This window comes from Zingiber officinale, chromosome 2A, assembly GCF_018446385.1.
Source record: "Zingiber officinale cultivar Zhangliang chromosome 2A, Zo_v1.1, whole genome shotgun sequence".
Taxonomy (NCBI): domain Eukaryota; kingdom Viridiplantae; phylum Streptophyta; class Magnoliopsida; order Zingiberales; family Zingiberaceae; genus Zingiber; species Zingiber officinale.
Genome location: NC_055988.1, coordinates 4,621,809 through 4,637,759, shown reverse-complemented (window position 1 = coordinate 4,637,759; position 15,951 = coordinate 4,621,809). Strand labels below are relative to the sequence as shown.

The window sequence follows — 15,951 nt, the reverse complement described above, 5'->3', positions numbered from 1 at the left end:
CACATATTTCAGTCATTGTAGATTCTAGGGTTGTAAGGAGTTAAACGGTTGTAAGGAGTGTTAAAATAGTTTTAGAAGAATAAATAGTTTTAGAAGAATCGACGTGTAAAAAAGAGGAAAGCAAAAAGAAAAGAGAAAAGAGAAGAAAAATTATATGGATAAGAGAAAAAAGAAAAGAGAAAGAAGAGAGAAATGAGTAAGAAAAAAAATTAGTCAAATTCATCATGAGATATAATAAAAAAAATATTATAAAAAATATGTCATTTGATAAATAATAAAATAATATATATATATATATTTTTTGATAAATTCAAAAACTTAAATACGTCTGTCAGTGAATTGCTGTATAAAATTTCGTATAAATGAGGGACGGAGGGGCAACTTTTTGAGCACCAACGTTAGGTCGAAAGATCTACGGCCGTCGTTAACATCAAACGACACGGTTTGGTTTACAGAGCGAAAATAACAATGTTTCGACGTCTCTGCGCCGCCGTCCACAGTCGACTTCAAGTGACTGCCACTCTCGGCCATCGTCGGACAGCCGCCCCCTCCTGCCCACACTTTCTGGGATTCGTCAAACCCTATTCTGCTTCCTCCGTCGGCGCCGACGATCCCTCATCCCTGACCGCTTCCTCCCTCATCAGATCGTGCGGGATCTCCGACCGTGCCGCCCTCTCCATCTCCAAGAAAGTCCAGCTCGACACCCTCGACAGAGCGCTCTCGGTTCTCACCCTCCTCAAGGACTACGGCTTCGACGAAGCGCATCTCGTCCGCCTCGTCGACCGCCTTCCTCGTGTCCTCGTGATGGACGCCGAGAAGACCTTGAAGCCAAAGTTGGAGCACTTCCGCAGGATCGGCCTCGTCGGAACCGCCCTCTCAGAGATCCTGTCAGCTAGTCCCGATCTGCTCAGACGCAGCTTAGAGAAGCGATTGCTCCCCAACGCTGAGCTCCTCAAATCAATTTTGATAACGAATGCGAACCTTGTGAGTGCCATAAAGAACTCACTTTGGTTGATGGCCTTAGACATCAGAACCAAAGTGCTTCCCAAGGTCGATGCTCTGCGCGCACACGGCGTGCCCGATGATGTAATCTGTGTGCTTTTGACCCGTTACGGTGACGCTTTGGTGACAGATACAAATCGATTCAATGAGGCCTTTGACAAGATCAAGAAGATGGGAATCTGTCCGAAGAAAACTACTTTCGCCCGTGCATTCGGGATGCTTGCTATCTTGCCCCAGAAGAAGTGGGAGGAGAGACTGGAGACCTTGATGGGATTGGGATGGTCACAGGATAATGTCTTGGTGGCCTTCTCAAAACAGCCTCATATTGTGTGGATATCGACTGAGAAGACAAGGAATACTGTGAAGTTTCTGGAAGAGAAGCTGGGATGGACGCCGGAGCGCACAGTGAAGAATCCAGTTGTTCTCTTGATGAGCCTGGAGAAGAGGTTGATGCCCAGGCATGCTGTCCTGAGCATTCTCATGCACAAAGGATTAATCAAGACTGGCTTCATAGGGGATCATTTTCTGATTTCGAACGAGAAGTTCATGATGCAATTTGTGACAAAGTATCAAGAGAAAGCTCCAGAAATAGTCGAAGTTATCAAAGGAGTGAAATCATGTAGATGATAACAATGTGCTCTAGACAAATATACTAACAAGCAAACTCATTCTGTAAGACAAGCCTTACACCATCCCTCGGGATGTTCTGAATTGTTCAGTTCTTACTTGTTACATGCATCTTTGCTTGGTTTTTTGTTGTTGTTGTTGTATTAGCTTAAACTCATTTTATGGCATGTTTCTTGTTGCTTAGAGTATGATCGAGGTGGATACTATTAAGCTTTTGAAAGTTGATTTTTGATCCAAGGAATTAGGTAGTGTCATAGAGAAACTTGCCATGTTTATCCATTGTGGGAGGAGCTTGGGCAATTGTTCTTTGATCATAAGCTCTTACAAAGGGCAGTCCGATGCATGAAATGTTCTTCAATGCAAGGTTCTAGAAATAAATTTATTTTACACATTTTTATCATACTTTGTAAGAGATTATTTCCATGATGACCTCTAGGTCATTCAAGCTTTACCGCTCCATCAAGACTCTTTCAATGAGCTCTTACATAAAAAATAGTCAAAGTGCTTCAAAATGTTGATAATCAATTTGTAGGTCAACATAAGTGTGTATCCCATCCAACTCAGATCGTTTCCATCTGTCTAACCTACGATCAATCCTTGATTGATATCTAGCAATCCACTGACCTTTAAGTCTATCAAAGAAGCTTTGACAAAAATAAAGTGGCTATTTGGATGATGATGGAGTCAGATGGGTACCAATATATGAGAGAAGACTCTGAAGTGGAATTGATCGACTTAGAATCTAGAGGTAAGTACGTTAATAAAACTTATTTTTTAACATTAGAACTTCACGAATCTAGATATGTAGAACTAAGAAAGGAGATGAGTTAGAACATCTCCCTAAAGGCAAAAGAGGACAAATCAAACTCCGAAGCTTCTCTCGACAAAGACAAAGAAGTTTTTTTGGTAAGAAAGTTTTTAAAAATTTTAAAGTATAACAATTTTGACAAGAGACAGGCAACAAAATCCTTTTGGAATAAGAGAAAAGTTTGGTGACATAACTACCAAGAAGAAGAACATATCAAAGATAACTGCTGAAAGTTGAAAAGCAAAGGAAATGACAAAGGGCCAAGCAGATCCAAACACAAGAACCTGAAAGCAATGTGGGACTCGAAGAACCTGAAAGCAATGTGGGACGAGTCTTTATCTGAACCCAAGCTAGAAGAATATGCTAGATTAGCACTGATGATAGATCACCAAGAAGACATCAAAAGCTCATCCGAAATGAGCATCGATGAAGGAGAAGATACGTGGAAAGAAAGCAGCGATGAAGGGGAAACAACAGACTATGAGAACAACCCAGTTAGTAAGGTACGGTCCTTACCTCTTGAAAAGTTGTACTAGTTTATAAAAATGTTGTTTAGAAGTATGTATAAATTAAAAACAAAGCATGCACAATTAAAAAGAGAAAATACTGAATTAAAAATTATCTTAGCAAAAGCATGTTTATTAGAAGTGAAATTTGAAAATAACAAATTAAGAGATCAAATAAAGACATTAGAAAAGAATTATGCATTATCAAATGGTTAAAATTTTAAAAATTTTAATGGGTCTAATTGGTATTTTAGATTTCATAAGGGATAAATTAGAAAAGTAACACTAAAATATATTCCTAAAATTATCTTGTTAATTTAGTAGGTACAAATTTATATTTGATATTCAAATCATGCTTAGCCTGATTTAATTTATTTTTATGCATGCTAAAATACAAACTTAGTTTAATCCTTTTTTAGTAAAATTAATTATTTCATAAAGCTACTATTCATATTTTTTTGTTGAAATATGTTTTTGTGATGATGAAATTTATTTTATGCTAGATTAAATATTTTTGAGATTTTTTGAAGATTATATAATGTTTTATGAATTTTTGATAAAAATGTAATTTAAAATTTAAAATTTTTCAAAGATGAATTTTAAAAAACCAATTTTTTGGCTAATTATTACCGTTGTAATTTGAACGTTGAGAATAATCAGTAAGATTTTTAGATGACAAATTCTATTTTTAAGAATTTAAATTTGAAAATAATTAATTTAGATTAAAATATTTATTTTAGTCAAAATACAAATATATTTTTTAGAAAGTATTTTTTCCTGCTCTAAATTTTAATATTCGACCACAAGAATTTTTTCCTGCTTATTTGGAAAGGCTCGACACCGCACTGTTGTTGTCTCAGTGGTCACAGATCTGCATTGATGGTGTGAATCGAATGCTCGTCTTTATAGACAATTGTTCATTACATGATTACTTAATTTGTAATCTTTATTGTTCTCTTGTACATATTACCCAATATGCTCAGCTTGAATCAGTTGAGACTATGTATTCGTTTGGAGCATTTCCAGTCGTAATGTAGCTTGAAATAATTCAGCTTTTTATAAACTAGTAATCAGTTTTGTATCGACAAGGAAGACTCAATCGCTTGCTGTTGTTTGTAATATGGTGAATTTTAACTGCAGTAAGATATGGGTTGCTCATATATCTGTGAGCTTGAGACTCGATGTTTACTGGAGATTTATATGTGATTGATAAACTTGAAATAAGATGTTAGTGATGGCCGATGGGTTGCTTCCTGTTTACTTGTAATTCTATAAATGAAGGACGAATTATGGTTTGAATCCTAGTTATGGCGTCTTATATGTACGACAAACTTAAGAGGCCGTTTTGGATGGACTAATATATGTACGACAAACTTACTCGTGTGGCTCCTCTGAGTTGGCGTCGGCGTCTCCACCAATCGTAATCAGGCAAGGTTTTCCTCTCACACCATCCCTTGAGATGATCTGAATTGTTGAGTTGTTTCATGCATCTTTGCTAGATTTTGCTGTGTTAACTTAAACTCAGTTTATGGCATGTGGGATGAATACTATTAAGCTTTTGAAAGTTGATTTTTGATTGATTTAGTTAGCTTCCTATAATATATACTACAATATATAATGCTTTTAAAAAGAGGGATAAGGAAGTAAACGTGGTAATCGTTTTCCAAAGGACACACGTATATTTTTAAATTTACTAAAAGACACACGTTACTTTGATATTTATCAAAAAATACACATTTTAAGTACATTTTTTATTTTATTCTTCTAACAAATTTAACTTTTTTCCTTTTCTCTTTTGTTTTTCACTTTTTCTTTTATGCATGCAACTAATCTTATTTTTCCTCTCCTCTCTTCTCCTTCCTCTCTCTCTCTCTCTTTTCATGTGTGTATGCATAACATAGGCCTGATATACTAATTATATCAGGCCCACGACGTTTAGAGTTTAGTTGATTTTTTTGATAATATTTTAATATATTTGTAGAAGTCGAAATAATCAATAAATAGTATATTTGTACTCTTTGCAATCCCAGAAATCTACAAAAATTGATCGATTATTTATTTTCAACTTCTAAGGAGGTGTAAAATTGTAATAATGATGAATCGACAAAAATCCTCATACGTGGGCATGATATGAATCATATTAGACCCAACGTGGAGGTTTTTTTTTACTGATTTTTTAATTATATTTGAATTCAAATATGTTATTCATTATTTGTTTTAATTTCTAGAATATGTTAAAATATAATAAAAAAATAGTAAAAATCCCGTACATTGGGTCTGATATGAATCATATCAGGCCCATGTTGGAACTGATATGATTCCATATCAGGTCCAATGTGGGATTGATAAATTTCAAAAGAGTTAATCCAAGAAAACCTATGATTAAAGATTTTAGTTTTGAAGATGATAGGCTTATGCATGGAAATTGGGCAAAGGAATCCACAGTTGATATCATTCTTCTATTCTTCAGGATTTGTCTCACAGTGCAATTCCTAAATCAAATAAGAAAATTGGTGGCTTTACTTATGAAGCTACATTTCTTGTTGTTGCCAGGGAATTTGACTTTGAGTTTTGTAAGAGGACTCAATCTAGTGTATTCATTAAGGAGAAATATTCATCTTCTGAAGATCTTATTGAGAGATGACAATTCAGTTTGTATATTTTAATCAATAAGTTTTCTTTTTTTATGAAGACCTTGGTGACTTGATATTTTGTTTTGACAAAGAAGTATAAGATTCTAAATATGTTGGAATTCAATAGCAAAAGGAAGAGAATGTCTATAATTATGTGTGATGCAAATAGAAAATTTTTCCTTCTTTGCAAAGGTGCTGTTAGGTGTTGGTGCAGCGGGGCCGACAAGAGGGGGGTGAATTGCCTGCAAAATAAATGTATACTCTCCTCGATTTTTCAACTCAAAATAAATAGCAACAATTAAAGTAAAAGGTAGAATTAAAATAAGAGACAAGAAATTAACTTGGTTACAACCAAGACGGTTGTTAATCCAAGGTGGTTGAACAACTCCACTAGAATGTCTCCTTCACTGTAGACGGAGAAGCCTTTTTACACATTAAAAGAGCTCACAAGTTGCTAGGAATTGAATGCCTGATTTAAATACTATTTCCTAGCTCCAGGGGCTGACAAGAGGGGGTGAATTGCTTGCAAAATAAAAGTATACCCTCCTCTATTTTTCAACTCAAAATAAATAGCAACAATTAAAGTAAAAGGTAGAATTAAAATAAGAGACAAGAAATTAACTTGGTTATAACCAAGACAGTTGTTAATCCAAGGCGGTTGAACAACTCCACTAGAATGTCTCCTTCACTGTAGTCGGAGAAGCCTTTTTACACACTAAAAGAGTTCAGAAGTTGCTAGGAATTGACTGCTTGATTTGAATAATATTTCCTAGCTCCAGGGGTCATTTTATAACTCCTAGAAATCTCATCTCGAAGGTCCAAGGCGCCTCCAACGAGTGGATGGATAAAAATTTATCCATTGCGCAAACGGTCGTCTTTGATCTTTCTGAGGCGCCTCAAACAAGCATGAAGGCGCCTCCAAGTTTCGCCTCCAATCCTGCTTGAGGCGCCTCAAAGCTGGCAGGTATATAAGTGTTTCCAGCTTCTCTTTTTACTTCTTTGGCTTCCGATTCTCCGTTCGTTTGGGTGATTCCGGCCAACCGGAATAGGGCTCACCCGAATCCAATTCCCGGCCTTCTCCTCGAGCAATCTTCCGTCCTGACTTTACGTCCCTCGATTGTCTCGCACGTTCTTCTCACCCACCGGTGTACTCTTCCGCAGCTCTCGCGTCTTTCAGACGCACCGAGCCCATTAGCTCCCTTCCCGTGCCGTCCTTCTTGCTAGCTGTATCTTCTGCTCGACTTCCTGCGCTCCTAAGCTCCTGCACACTTAGACACAGGGATTATTAACAAACAGGACCTAACCTAAATTTGGTTTATCACATCAAAATAACCACGTGGTCCAACAATCTCCCCCTTTTTGATGTGCATCAACCCAAGCTTAAGTTAGGGTAAAAACAGACAAATAGTAATTTAAAGAAATTACAAAACTAACATTTAAAGTATAAATTTGCAATTAAACTAAATTGCAACATACATAAATTTTAGTTCATAAGAAAATTTTAGTTCGCCCTAAACTGAGCTTGTACCTATTTCTCCCCCTTTGATCACAGCAAAAAACAGGGTACAAAATATTTTCAAAAGAAATTCTAAGTTAATTTGGAGAGATTTGACGTAATTTTAAGAAACTTTGAAAAATTTTCTAAGTAAGATTTAAGGAAGACGATTTTCTGAAGAAATTTTAACTTAGCAAAAAAAAAATGTTCTTAAAATTTGCTAAGTAAAAAGTTTGATATTTAAATCATTTTCAGAAAAAAATTTAGTTAAGACAAATTTAAAAAATTTCTCATTTAAGAAGAGATTAAACAAAATTGATAATTTTTCTAAGTCAAAGAATTTCCAAAATGTTAAAAAACTTTTTAAATCATTATTCAATTTTAATTTTCATGCTTTTATCATAAAGTTAATTAAACATTTTTTTTCAATATTTTGGTTTTCAGGTTGTGGCGAGGCACTAGGTCTTCTTGGTTATTGGAGCAACAACCACTTCGTTAGACAAAACCTCATAAAGAAATTAAACATTTAACCTTTTTCTGAATGCCTTTAAAGAAAATAATTTACTCTAATAAAGATTTTGGAACCCAATAGAGGTTCCTTCCTACAGGGTTAATCAAAATCTTAGGGGGTATATAGTTTTTGGGAACTTTTCTAAGTTGACCCTGATATTTTCTTATATACCAATTTAATTTTCCATAAGTCTTAATTTTTTATTTTTGAAAAACATTTGTTTTTGAATATTCAGCAATTTTCAAATTTTCAATTTGTATTTTCAAAATATCATTTTTTGATTTTAAATTGTTAAATAAGCCTAATGGACATGATTTTTCTAATTTCAATTTCAATTCAGCATTTTTTTTTCTAATTGTGTTAGATCTTTCGTAAGCATTTTGATAAATTTAAACGACTGAGTAGGAGTGAGAGCACGTACCTTACTTACCTCACTTGGTGATGCTCCCCCTTCATTCTTCTGATGATCTTCCCCCTTCATTTATGCTTATCTCTGAGCTAGTTTCTTCGAAAAGGTGGTTGGCTATCAGTGCTAATCCCGAGAAGGTCTCGACTTCCGACTCGGAGGATGAAGAATCATCCCATGTAGCCTTCAGACTCTTGCGTGTAGAGGGCGTCGGTTTTTGAAACTTCTCCTTGTTCTTTTTCTTCAGTTTGGGGCAGTCATCCTTGATGTGCCCTTCCTCATTGTAGTTGTAGCATCGGATCGTCCTTTTGTTGCGTTGATGCTTCCTCGACTGTGATCGAAATTTATTAGTTTTAAGAAATTTATTGAAACGTTTTACCCGTAGCGCCGCTTCGGTTTCGTCGATCGATGCTTCGGAGTCGGGATCATCCTTTTCGGCTTGTAGGGCAATGTTGAGGTTCGACTTTTCTACTTGTTTAGGCTCTGCAAGTTGAGACTCGTGAAGTTTGAAGGTAGAAAATAAACTTTCTAAACTACTTACCTCAAAGTTCTTAGAGATGTAGTAAGCATCTACTAAGGAAGCCCACTCTGGAGTCCTTGGGAAGGCGTTGAGTGCATACCGGATGGAATCTCGGTTTGTTACTGATTCGCCGAGATTTGTTAGTTGCGTTATCAGCTCCTTGGTTCTCGCTTGGAGTTGCGCTACCTTCTTGCCGGTGTTCATTCGGAGATACGTCAGCTGAGTCCGGAGGATGTCACGCTTCGCTAGCTTTGCTTCTGAGGTGCCTTCGTGGAGCTCCAGGAATTTATCCTAGAGGTCTTTGGCGGAGTCGTAGCTTCTGATCCGACTTACCTCCTGGGGCGGCAGAACACCGAGCAGGTGAAATTCCACCTTTCTGTTGGCCACGAAATCGGCCTGCTCCTTCTTCGTCCAGTTGCATTCTTCTTTGTCTTTTGGCGCTGTATATCTATATTTCATTATTAAAAGAATATCTAATTCGATTCTAAAAAATACCTCCATTTTGCATTTCCACGTAGCGAAGTCTCCGTCGAACTTCGGGGGATGAATGTTCGCTCCGACCATCATCTTGATCTTTGTGTTTCAGTTGGCGGTTAGTCCTTCTGAAGCGGTCGGACTCTGATACCACTTGTTGGTGTAGCAGGGCCGACAAGAGGGAGGGGGGGGGGGTGAATTGCCTACAAAATAAAAGTATACCCTCCTCGGGTTTTCAACTCAAAATAAATAGCAACAATTAAAGTAAAAGGCAGAATTAAAATAAGAGACAAGAAATTAACTTGGTTACAACCAAGACGGTTGTTAATCCAAGGCGGTTGAACAACTCCACTAGAATGCCTCCTTCACTGTAGGCGGAGAAGCCTTTTTACATACTAAAAGAGTTCACAAGTTGCTAGGAATTGAATGCCTGATTTGAATACTATTTCCTAGTTCCAAGGGCCATTTTATAGCTCATAGAAATCTCATCTCGAAGGTCCAAGGCGTATCCAACGAGTGGATGGATAAAACTTTATCCATTGTGCAAAACGATCGTCTTTGACCTTTCTGAGGCGCCTCAAACAAGCATGAAGGCACCTCCAAGTTTGAGGCGCCTCCAATCCTACTTGAGGCGCCTTCAAGGTTGAGGCGCCTCCAATCCTGCTTGAGGCGCCTCAAAGCTGGCAGGTATATAAGTGTTTCCAATTTCTCTTTTTACTTCTTTGGCTTCCGATTCTCTGTTCGTTTGGGTGATTCCGGCCAACCGGAATAGGGCTCACCCGAACCTAATTCCTGGCATTCTCCTCGAGCAGTCTTCCATCCCGGCTTTACGTCCCTCGAACGTCGCACACGTTCTTCTCGCCCACCGGTGCACTCTTCCGTAGCTTTCTCGTCCTTCGGATGCACCGAGCCCGTCGACTCCCTTCTCGTGCCGTCCTTCTCGCTAGCTGTGTCTTCTGCTCGACTTCCTGCGCTCCTAAGCTCCTGCACACTTAGACACAGGGATTAATAACAAACAGGACCTAACCTAAATTTGGTTGATCACATCAAAATAATCACGGGGTCCAACTATGTTTAACTTTTATACGAAGGAATTTTTGTTTTGTGACTATAGATGTAGTTTGTGTGAATTATGTCTTTAGTTAGATCTGAAATCACATCATGTAGGTGGTAAATACAAATTGAATTGTTACTAGTATTTGATTTTTTTTAAAAAATATTTTTATTGAGCATCATCATATTATGGGTTTTGGAAGGTCTTAACATTTAATTAGGAAGAATCGACAAAAATCTCAATGCGTGGACCTGATATGAATCATATTAGACCCAACATAAGCCTGATATGGAATCATATCAGGCCCAATGTATGAGGATTTTTGTTGATTCTTTCTTATTATATTTTAACACCTTCTAGAAGTTAAAATAAAAAATGGATATCATATTTGAACTTCTTGCAACATCATAAATCTACAAGAATTGAAATAAAAACAATCATAGTTCTCTAGGTCCATAAGTAGATTTTGATCAAAACTCATTGATGGACCTAGAGAGATTCAATTACATTCATTTCAGTTCCTGTGGATTTCTGATGTTGCAAGGAGTTCAAATATGTGATTCATTGTTTATTCATCAATTTATTAAAACATGTATTTAGGTTTTCGAATGTACTAAAAGGCGCATGCTACTTTGTTATTTACCAAAGGGCGTACCTTTTTATAGTGTTTTCCCATTCTACACTCTTGACAAAGTTAACTATTTTGTTTTTATTTTCTTTGTCATTTCTCTCTCTCTTCTCTTTCCTTCTATGCATGCAACATCTCTTCTCTTTCATCTCTTCTTTTTTTCTTTCCTCTCTTTACAATGCTCTTCCTATACATACATGTATGATAACGTGAACTTAAAAAGCCTCATGAGAAGCTGATTCTTCTAAAGACATTTTAACACCCCTAAGAAGCTAAAATAAACAATGGATAATACCATTTAACTTCTTACAACCTTAGAAATCCATAGGAACTGAAATAGGTGTAATTGAAGCTATCTAGGTCCATCAGTAGATTTCGACCAAAATCCATTGATGGACCTAGAGAGATTCGATTGCGTCCATTTCAGTTCTTATGGATTTCTAGGGTTGCAAGAAGTTCAAAAATACTATCCATTGTTTATTTCGACTTTTCGAAAGTATTAAAATATAATAAAAAAGAATCACCAAATTCTCTACGTTGGACCTGATATGGAATCATATCAGGTCTAACGTGGCCCTGATATGGAATAATATCAGACCCACCGTAGAGAATTTTGATGATTCTTTTTTGTTATATTTTTAACACCCCCGAGAAGTCGAAATAAACAATAGATAACATATTGAACTCCTTGCAATCCTAGAAATCTACTAGAACTGAAATGAGTGTAATCAGAGCTCTCTAGGTACATAAGTGAATTTCGGTGGAAACTCACTTATGGACCTAGAGAGCTTCGATTGTACCTATTTTAGTTCTTGTGCATTTTTGGGGTTGTAAGGAGTTCAAATATACTATTCATTATTTATTTTGATTGCTTAGGGGTGTTAAAATATAATAAGGAAGAATTGCCAAAAAATCTTCACGTTGGGCCTGATATGTATTATATCAGACTCAACATGGGCCTAATATAAAATGATATTTGGCCCACATTGGGCCTGATATGATTTTATATCAGGCCCAACGTGAAAAATTTTGACGATTCTTTCTTATTACATTTTAACACATCCGAGAAGCCGAAATAAATAATGGATAGCATATTTGAACTCCTTGCAACCCTAGAAATCCATAAGAATTGAAATGGATGCAATCAGAGCTCTCTAGGTTCATTAGTGGATTTCGGTCAAAACCCACTGTTAGACTTAGAGATCTCAGATTGTATCCATTTCAGTTCATGTGAATTTTTAGAGTTGCAAGAAGTTCAAATATACTATCCATTGTTTATTTTGGTTTCTCTGTGGTGTTAAAATGTAATAAGAAAGAATTGCTAAAAATCTCCATGTTGGGCCAGATATGATATATACCAAGCCCAATGTGGGTCTGATATTATTCTATATCAGACCCAACATGGAGATTTTGAGGATTCTTCCTTATTATATTTTAACACATTCGAAAAATTAAAATAAACAATGGATAGCAAGGAACTCTAATTGCACCCATTTCAGTTACTGTAGATTTCTGGGATTGCAAGGAGTTCAAATATACTATCTATTATTTATTTCAACTTCTCGGAGGTATTAAAATATAATAAGAAAAAATCACTAAAATTCTTCACGTTGGACCTGATATGGAATCATATCAGGTCCAACGTAGAAATTTTTAGCGATTATTTCTTATTATTTTTTAACACATCCGAGAAGCCAAAATAAAAAATAGGTAACATATTTGCACTCCTTACAACCTGAGAAATATATGCATAAGAGAAAAGAGAAGAGAGAGATAAATGACTAAGAGGGTGTTTGGCTGAGCTTATAAGCTCTTCAAATTTGTTTGGTAATTTTTTTTTTCAAATAGCTTATAAGCTGTCAAAATAAGTTGTTTTGGAGCTTATAAGCTGTTTTTAAAAAGTATGGAAGACCCTACTTTTTTAAAAAAATATCTTATTTTAATAATTTGTTTATCTAAAATATCCTTATATAATTTTATAAATCCCCATCTTATCCTCCATAAATTCTTATAAGTCTAATATCTTTTTCTCTCCGCCGACTTTTCTTCCAACGTTGTGTCATCTTCTCCGCCAACACCTCTTTCTAATTTTCTCTTCCTCGGTTTAGAAATTCACCAAAAACCCTCTATTAATAAAAATATCAAAACTCTCTATTAATAGTATTATATATCCTTTTTGATAATTTTATTAATAAAAAGATCTTATAATATCAAACGCATCAATATCTTTAAGTTGATTGTAATAAGTTCACTTTAACAACTTATTTTTAAAATAAGATCTAACAACTTATAAGCTCTTAAAATAATTTATAAGTTGTACGAACTTATAAATTATTTTTAATAAATTTAGACAAACACCTCTAAGAAAATAAAAAAACAATAGTCAAACTCATCATAAGGATAGAATAAAAAAATATTATAAAAACATATGTCCTTTCATAAATAATAAAATAATATAATTTTTTTTTTTTTGATAAATTCAAAAACTTAAATACGTCTGTCAGTGACCCGTGGCGGGGCGGGTCGGCCCGTGGCGGGCTAATAATTTGGTGGGGTAGGGCGGGCCAACCCGACAACTTAACGGGTTGGGAAATTTCCAACCCAACCTATTCTAAGGCGAGTTGCGGGTTTGGCGGGCCAACCTGCGGGCCCATCAAAAATTTTAAAAAAAATTAAAATTTTTTAAAAAAATTATTTTTTTTTTTATATTTTCACCATTTTACTTCGAAAAAATTTTCTACAATTAAATGTATACATAAACATGTATTTTAAATATAAATGAACACAAACGAGTACTTATGTTGGATGAAAAGTACTATTTTTATTTCAAAATTATAACAAATAAAGATAATAAAATGGCCTAAAATTTAACTTACATGTGTTTTTCCACCCGCGGGCCAACCCAAGCCCGAGCGGGCAGACTCGCGCGGGTCGCGGGCCTAGGCGGGTCGGCCCACGGTGGACTTGGGTTGATAAAATTTCAACCCAAACTGCTTAAATTATTTGGTGGGATGGGTCAATCCGACGGGTCCAACCCAAATTGACGGCTCTAGTGACTTGCTGTATAAAATTTCGTATAAATAAGGGACGGAGCCAGGAGGGGCAACTTTTTGAGCACCAACGTTAGGTCGAAAGATCTACGGCCGTCGTTAACATCAAACGACACGGTTTGTTTTACAGAGCGAGAAAAAATAACAATGTTTCGACGTCTCTGCGCCGCCGTCCACAATCGACTTCAAGTGACTGCCACTCTCGGCCATCGTCGGACAGCCGCCCCCTCCTGCCCACACTTTCTGGGATTCGTCAAACCCTATTCTGCTTCCTCCGTCGGCGCCGACGATCCCTCATCCCTGACCGCTTCCTCCCTCATGAGATCGTGCGGGATCTCCGACCGTGCCGCCCTCTCCATCTCCAAGAAAGTCCAGCTCGACACCCTCGACAGAGCGCTCTCGGTTCTCACCCTCCTCAAGGACTACGGCTTCGACGAAGCGCATCTCGTCCGCCTCGTCGACCGCCTTCCTCGTGTCCTCGTGATGGACGCCGAGAAGACCTTGAAGCCAAAGTTGGAGCACTTCCGCAGGATCGGCCTCGTCGGAACCGCCCTCTCAGAGATCCTGTCAGCTAAGCCCGTTCTGCTCGGCTACAGCGTAGAGAAGCGATTGCTCCCCAACGCAGAGCTCCTCAAATCATTTTCGATAACGAATGCGAAACTTGTGAATGCCATAAAGAGCTCACCTTGGTTGATGACCTTAGACACCAGAACCAAAGTGCTTCCCAAGGTCGATGCTCTCCGCTCATACGGCGTGCCCGATGATGTAATCTTAGTGCTTTTGATCCGTTACGGCTACGCTTTGCTGACAGATACAAATCGATTCAATGAGGCCTTTGACAAGATCAAGAAGATGGGAATCTGTCCGAAGAAAACTACTTTCGCCCGTGCACTCGGGATGCTTGCTCTGTTGCCCGAGAAGAAGTGGGTGGAGAAAGTAGAGAACTTTATGGGATTGGGATGGTCACAGGATAATGTCTTGGAGGCCTTCTCGAAACAGCCTCACATTGTGCGGGTATCGACTGAGAAGACAAGGAAGATTGTGGAGTTTCTGGAAGAGAAGCTGGGATGGACACCGGAGCACACTGTAAAGTATGCGGTTGTTCTGTCGATGAGCCTGGAGAAGAGGTTGTTGCCCAGGTGTGCCGTCCTGAGCATTCTCATGCACAAGGGATTAATCAAGCCTGGCTTCACAGGGAATCATTTTCTGATGTCGAGCAAGAACTTCCAGATGGAATTTGTGACCAAGTATCAAGAGAAAGCTCCAGAAATAGTCGAAGTTATTAAAGGAGTGAAATCCTGTAGATGATAACAATGTGTTCTAGACAAATTTGCTAACAAGCAAACTTTTCTGTAAGACAAGCCTTACACCATCCCTCGAGATGTTCTAAATTGTTCAGTTGTTACTTGTTACATGCATCTTTGCTAGGCTTGTGTATTAGCTTAAACTCATTTTATGGCATGTTTCTTGTTGCTTAGAGTATGATCGAGATGAATAGTATTAAGCCTTTGAAAGTTGATTTTTGATTGAAGGAATTAGTTAGTGTCATAGAGATACTTGGCATGTTTATCCATTGTGGGAGGAGCTTGGGCAATTCTTCTTTGATCATAAGCTCTTACAAAGGGCAGTCCAATGCATGAAATGTTCTTCAATGCAGGGTTCTAGAAAAGAATTTATTTACACATTCTTATCTTGCTTTGCAAGAGATTATTTCCACGATGATGACCTCTAGGTCATTCAAGCTTTACCGCTCCACCGAGACTCTTTCAATGAGCTCTTACATCAAAAATAGTCAAAGTGCTTCAAAATGTTAGGATGATCAATTTGTAGGTCAACATAAGTGTGTATCCCATCCAACTCAGATCGTTTCCATCTGTCTAACCTACGGTCAATCCTTGATTGATATCTAGCAATCCACTGACCTTTAAGTCTATCAAAGAAAATTTGACAAAAATAAAGTGGCTATTTGGATGATGATGGAGTCAGATGGAGTACCAATATATGAGAGAAGACTCTGAAGTGGAATTGATCGACTTAGAATCTAGAGGTAAGTACGTTAATAAAACTTAATTTTTAACATTAGAACTTCACGAATCTAAATATGTAGAACTAAGAAAGGAGATGAGTTAGAACATCTCCCTAAAGGCAAAAGAGGACAAATCAAACTCCGAAGCTTCTCTCGACAAAGACAAAGAAGTTTTTCTGGTAAGAAAGTTTTTAAAAATTTTAAAGTATAA

At 37.1% G+C, this 15,951-nt stretch overlaps 2 protein-coding genes across 2 annotated transcripts; both read left to right on the top strand.

Annotated features, from left to right (window-relative positions):
- The first annotated feature begins 382 nt into the window (after positions 1–382).
- Positions 383–1,817, top strand: LOC122040584. Its single transcript, XM_042599941.1, has one exon. The coding sequence runs from the start codon at positions 469–471 to the stop codon at positions 1,627–1,629; it is 1,161 nt and encodes a 386-aa protein (XP_042455875.1). The 5' UTR covers positions 383–468; the 3' UTR covers positions 1,630–1,817.
- Positions 1,818–13,782: 11,965 nt separating this feature from the next.
- Positions 13,783–15,228, top strand: LOC122044369 (transcription termination factor MTERF4, chloroplastic-like). The gene has a single exon (XM_042604869.1). It carries the CDS (start codon positions 13,862–13,864, stop codon positions 15,020–15,022), a length of 1,161 nt encoding a protein of 386 aa, XP_042460803.1. The 5' UTR covers positions 13,783–13,861; the 3' UTR covers positions 15,023–15,228.
- Positions 15,229–15,951: the final 723 nt, after the last annotated feature.

Bases quoted from the DNA above. Each gene is read 5' to 3' on its own strand.
- LOC122040584 (XM_042599941.1), top strand. From the start codon at position 469: ATGTTTCGACGTCTCTGCGCCGCCGTCCACAGTCGACTTCAAGTGACT.
- LOC122044369 (XM_042604869.1), top strand. From the start codon at position 13,862: ATGTTTCGACGTCTCTGCGCCGCCGTCCACAATCGACTTCAAGTGACT.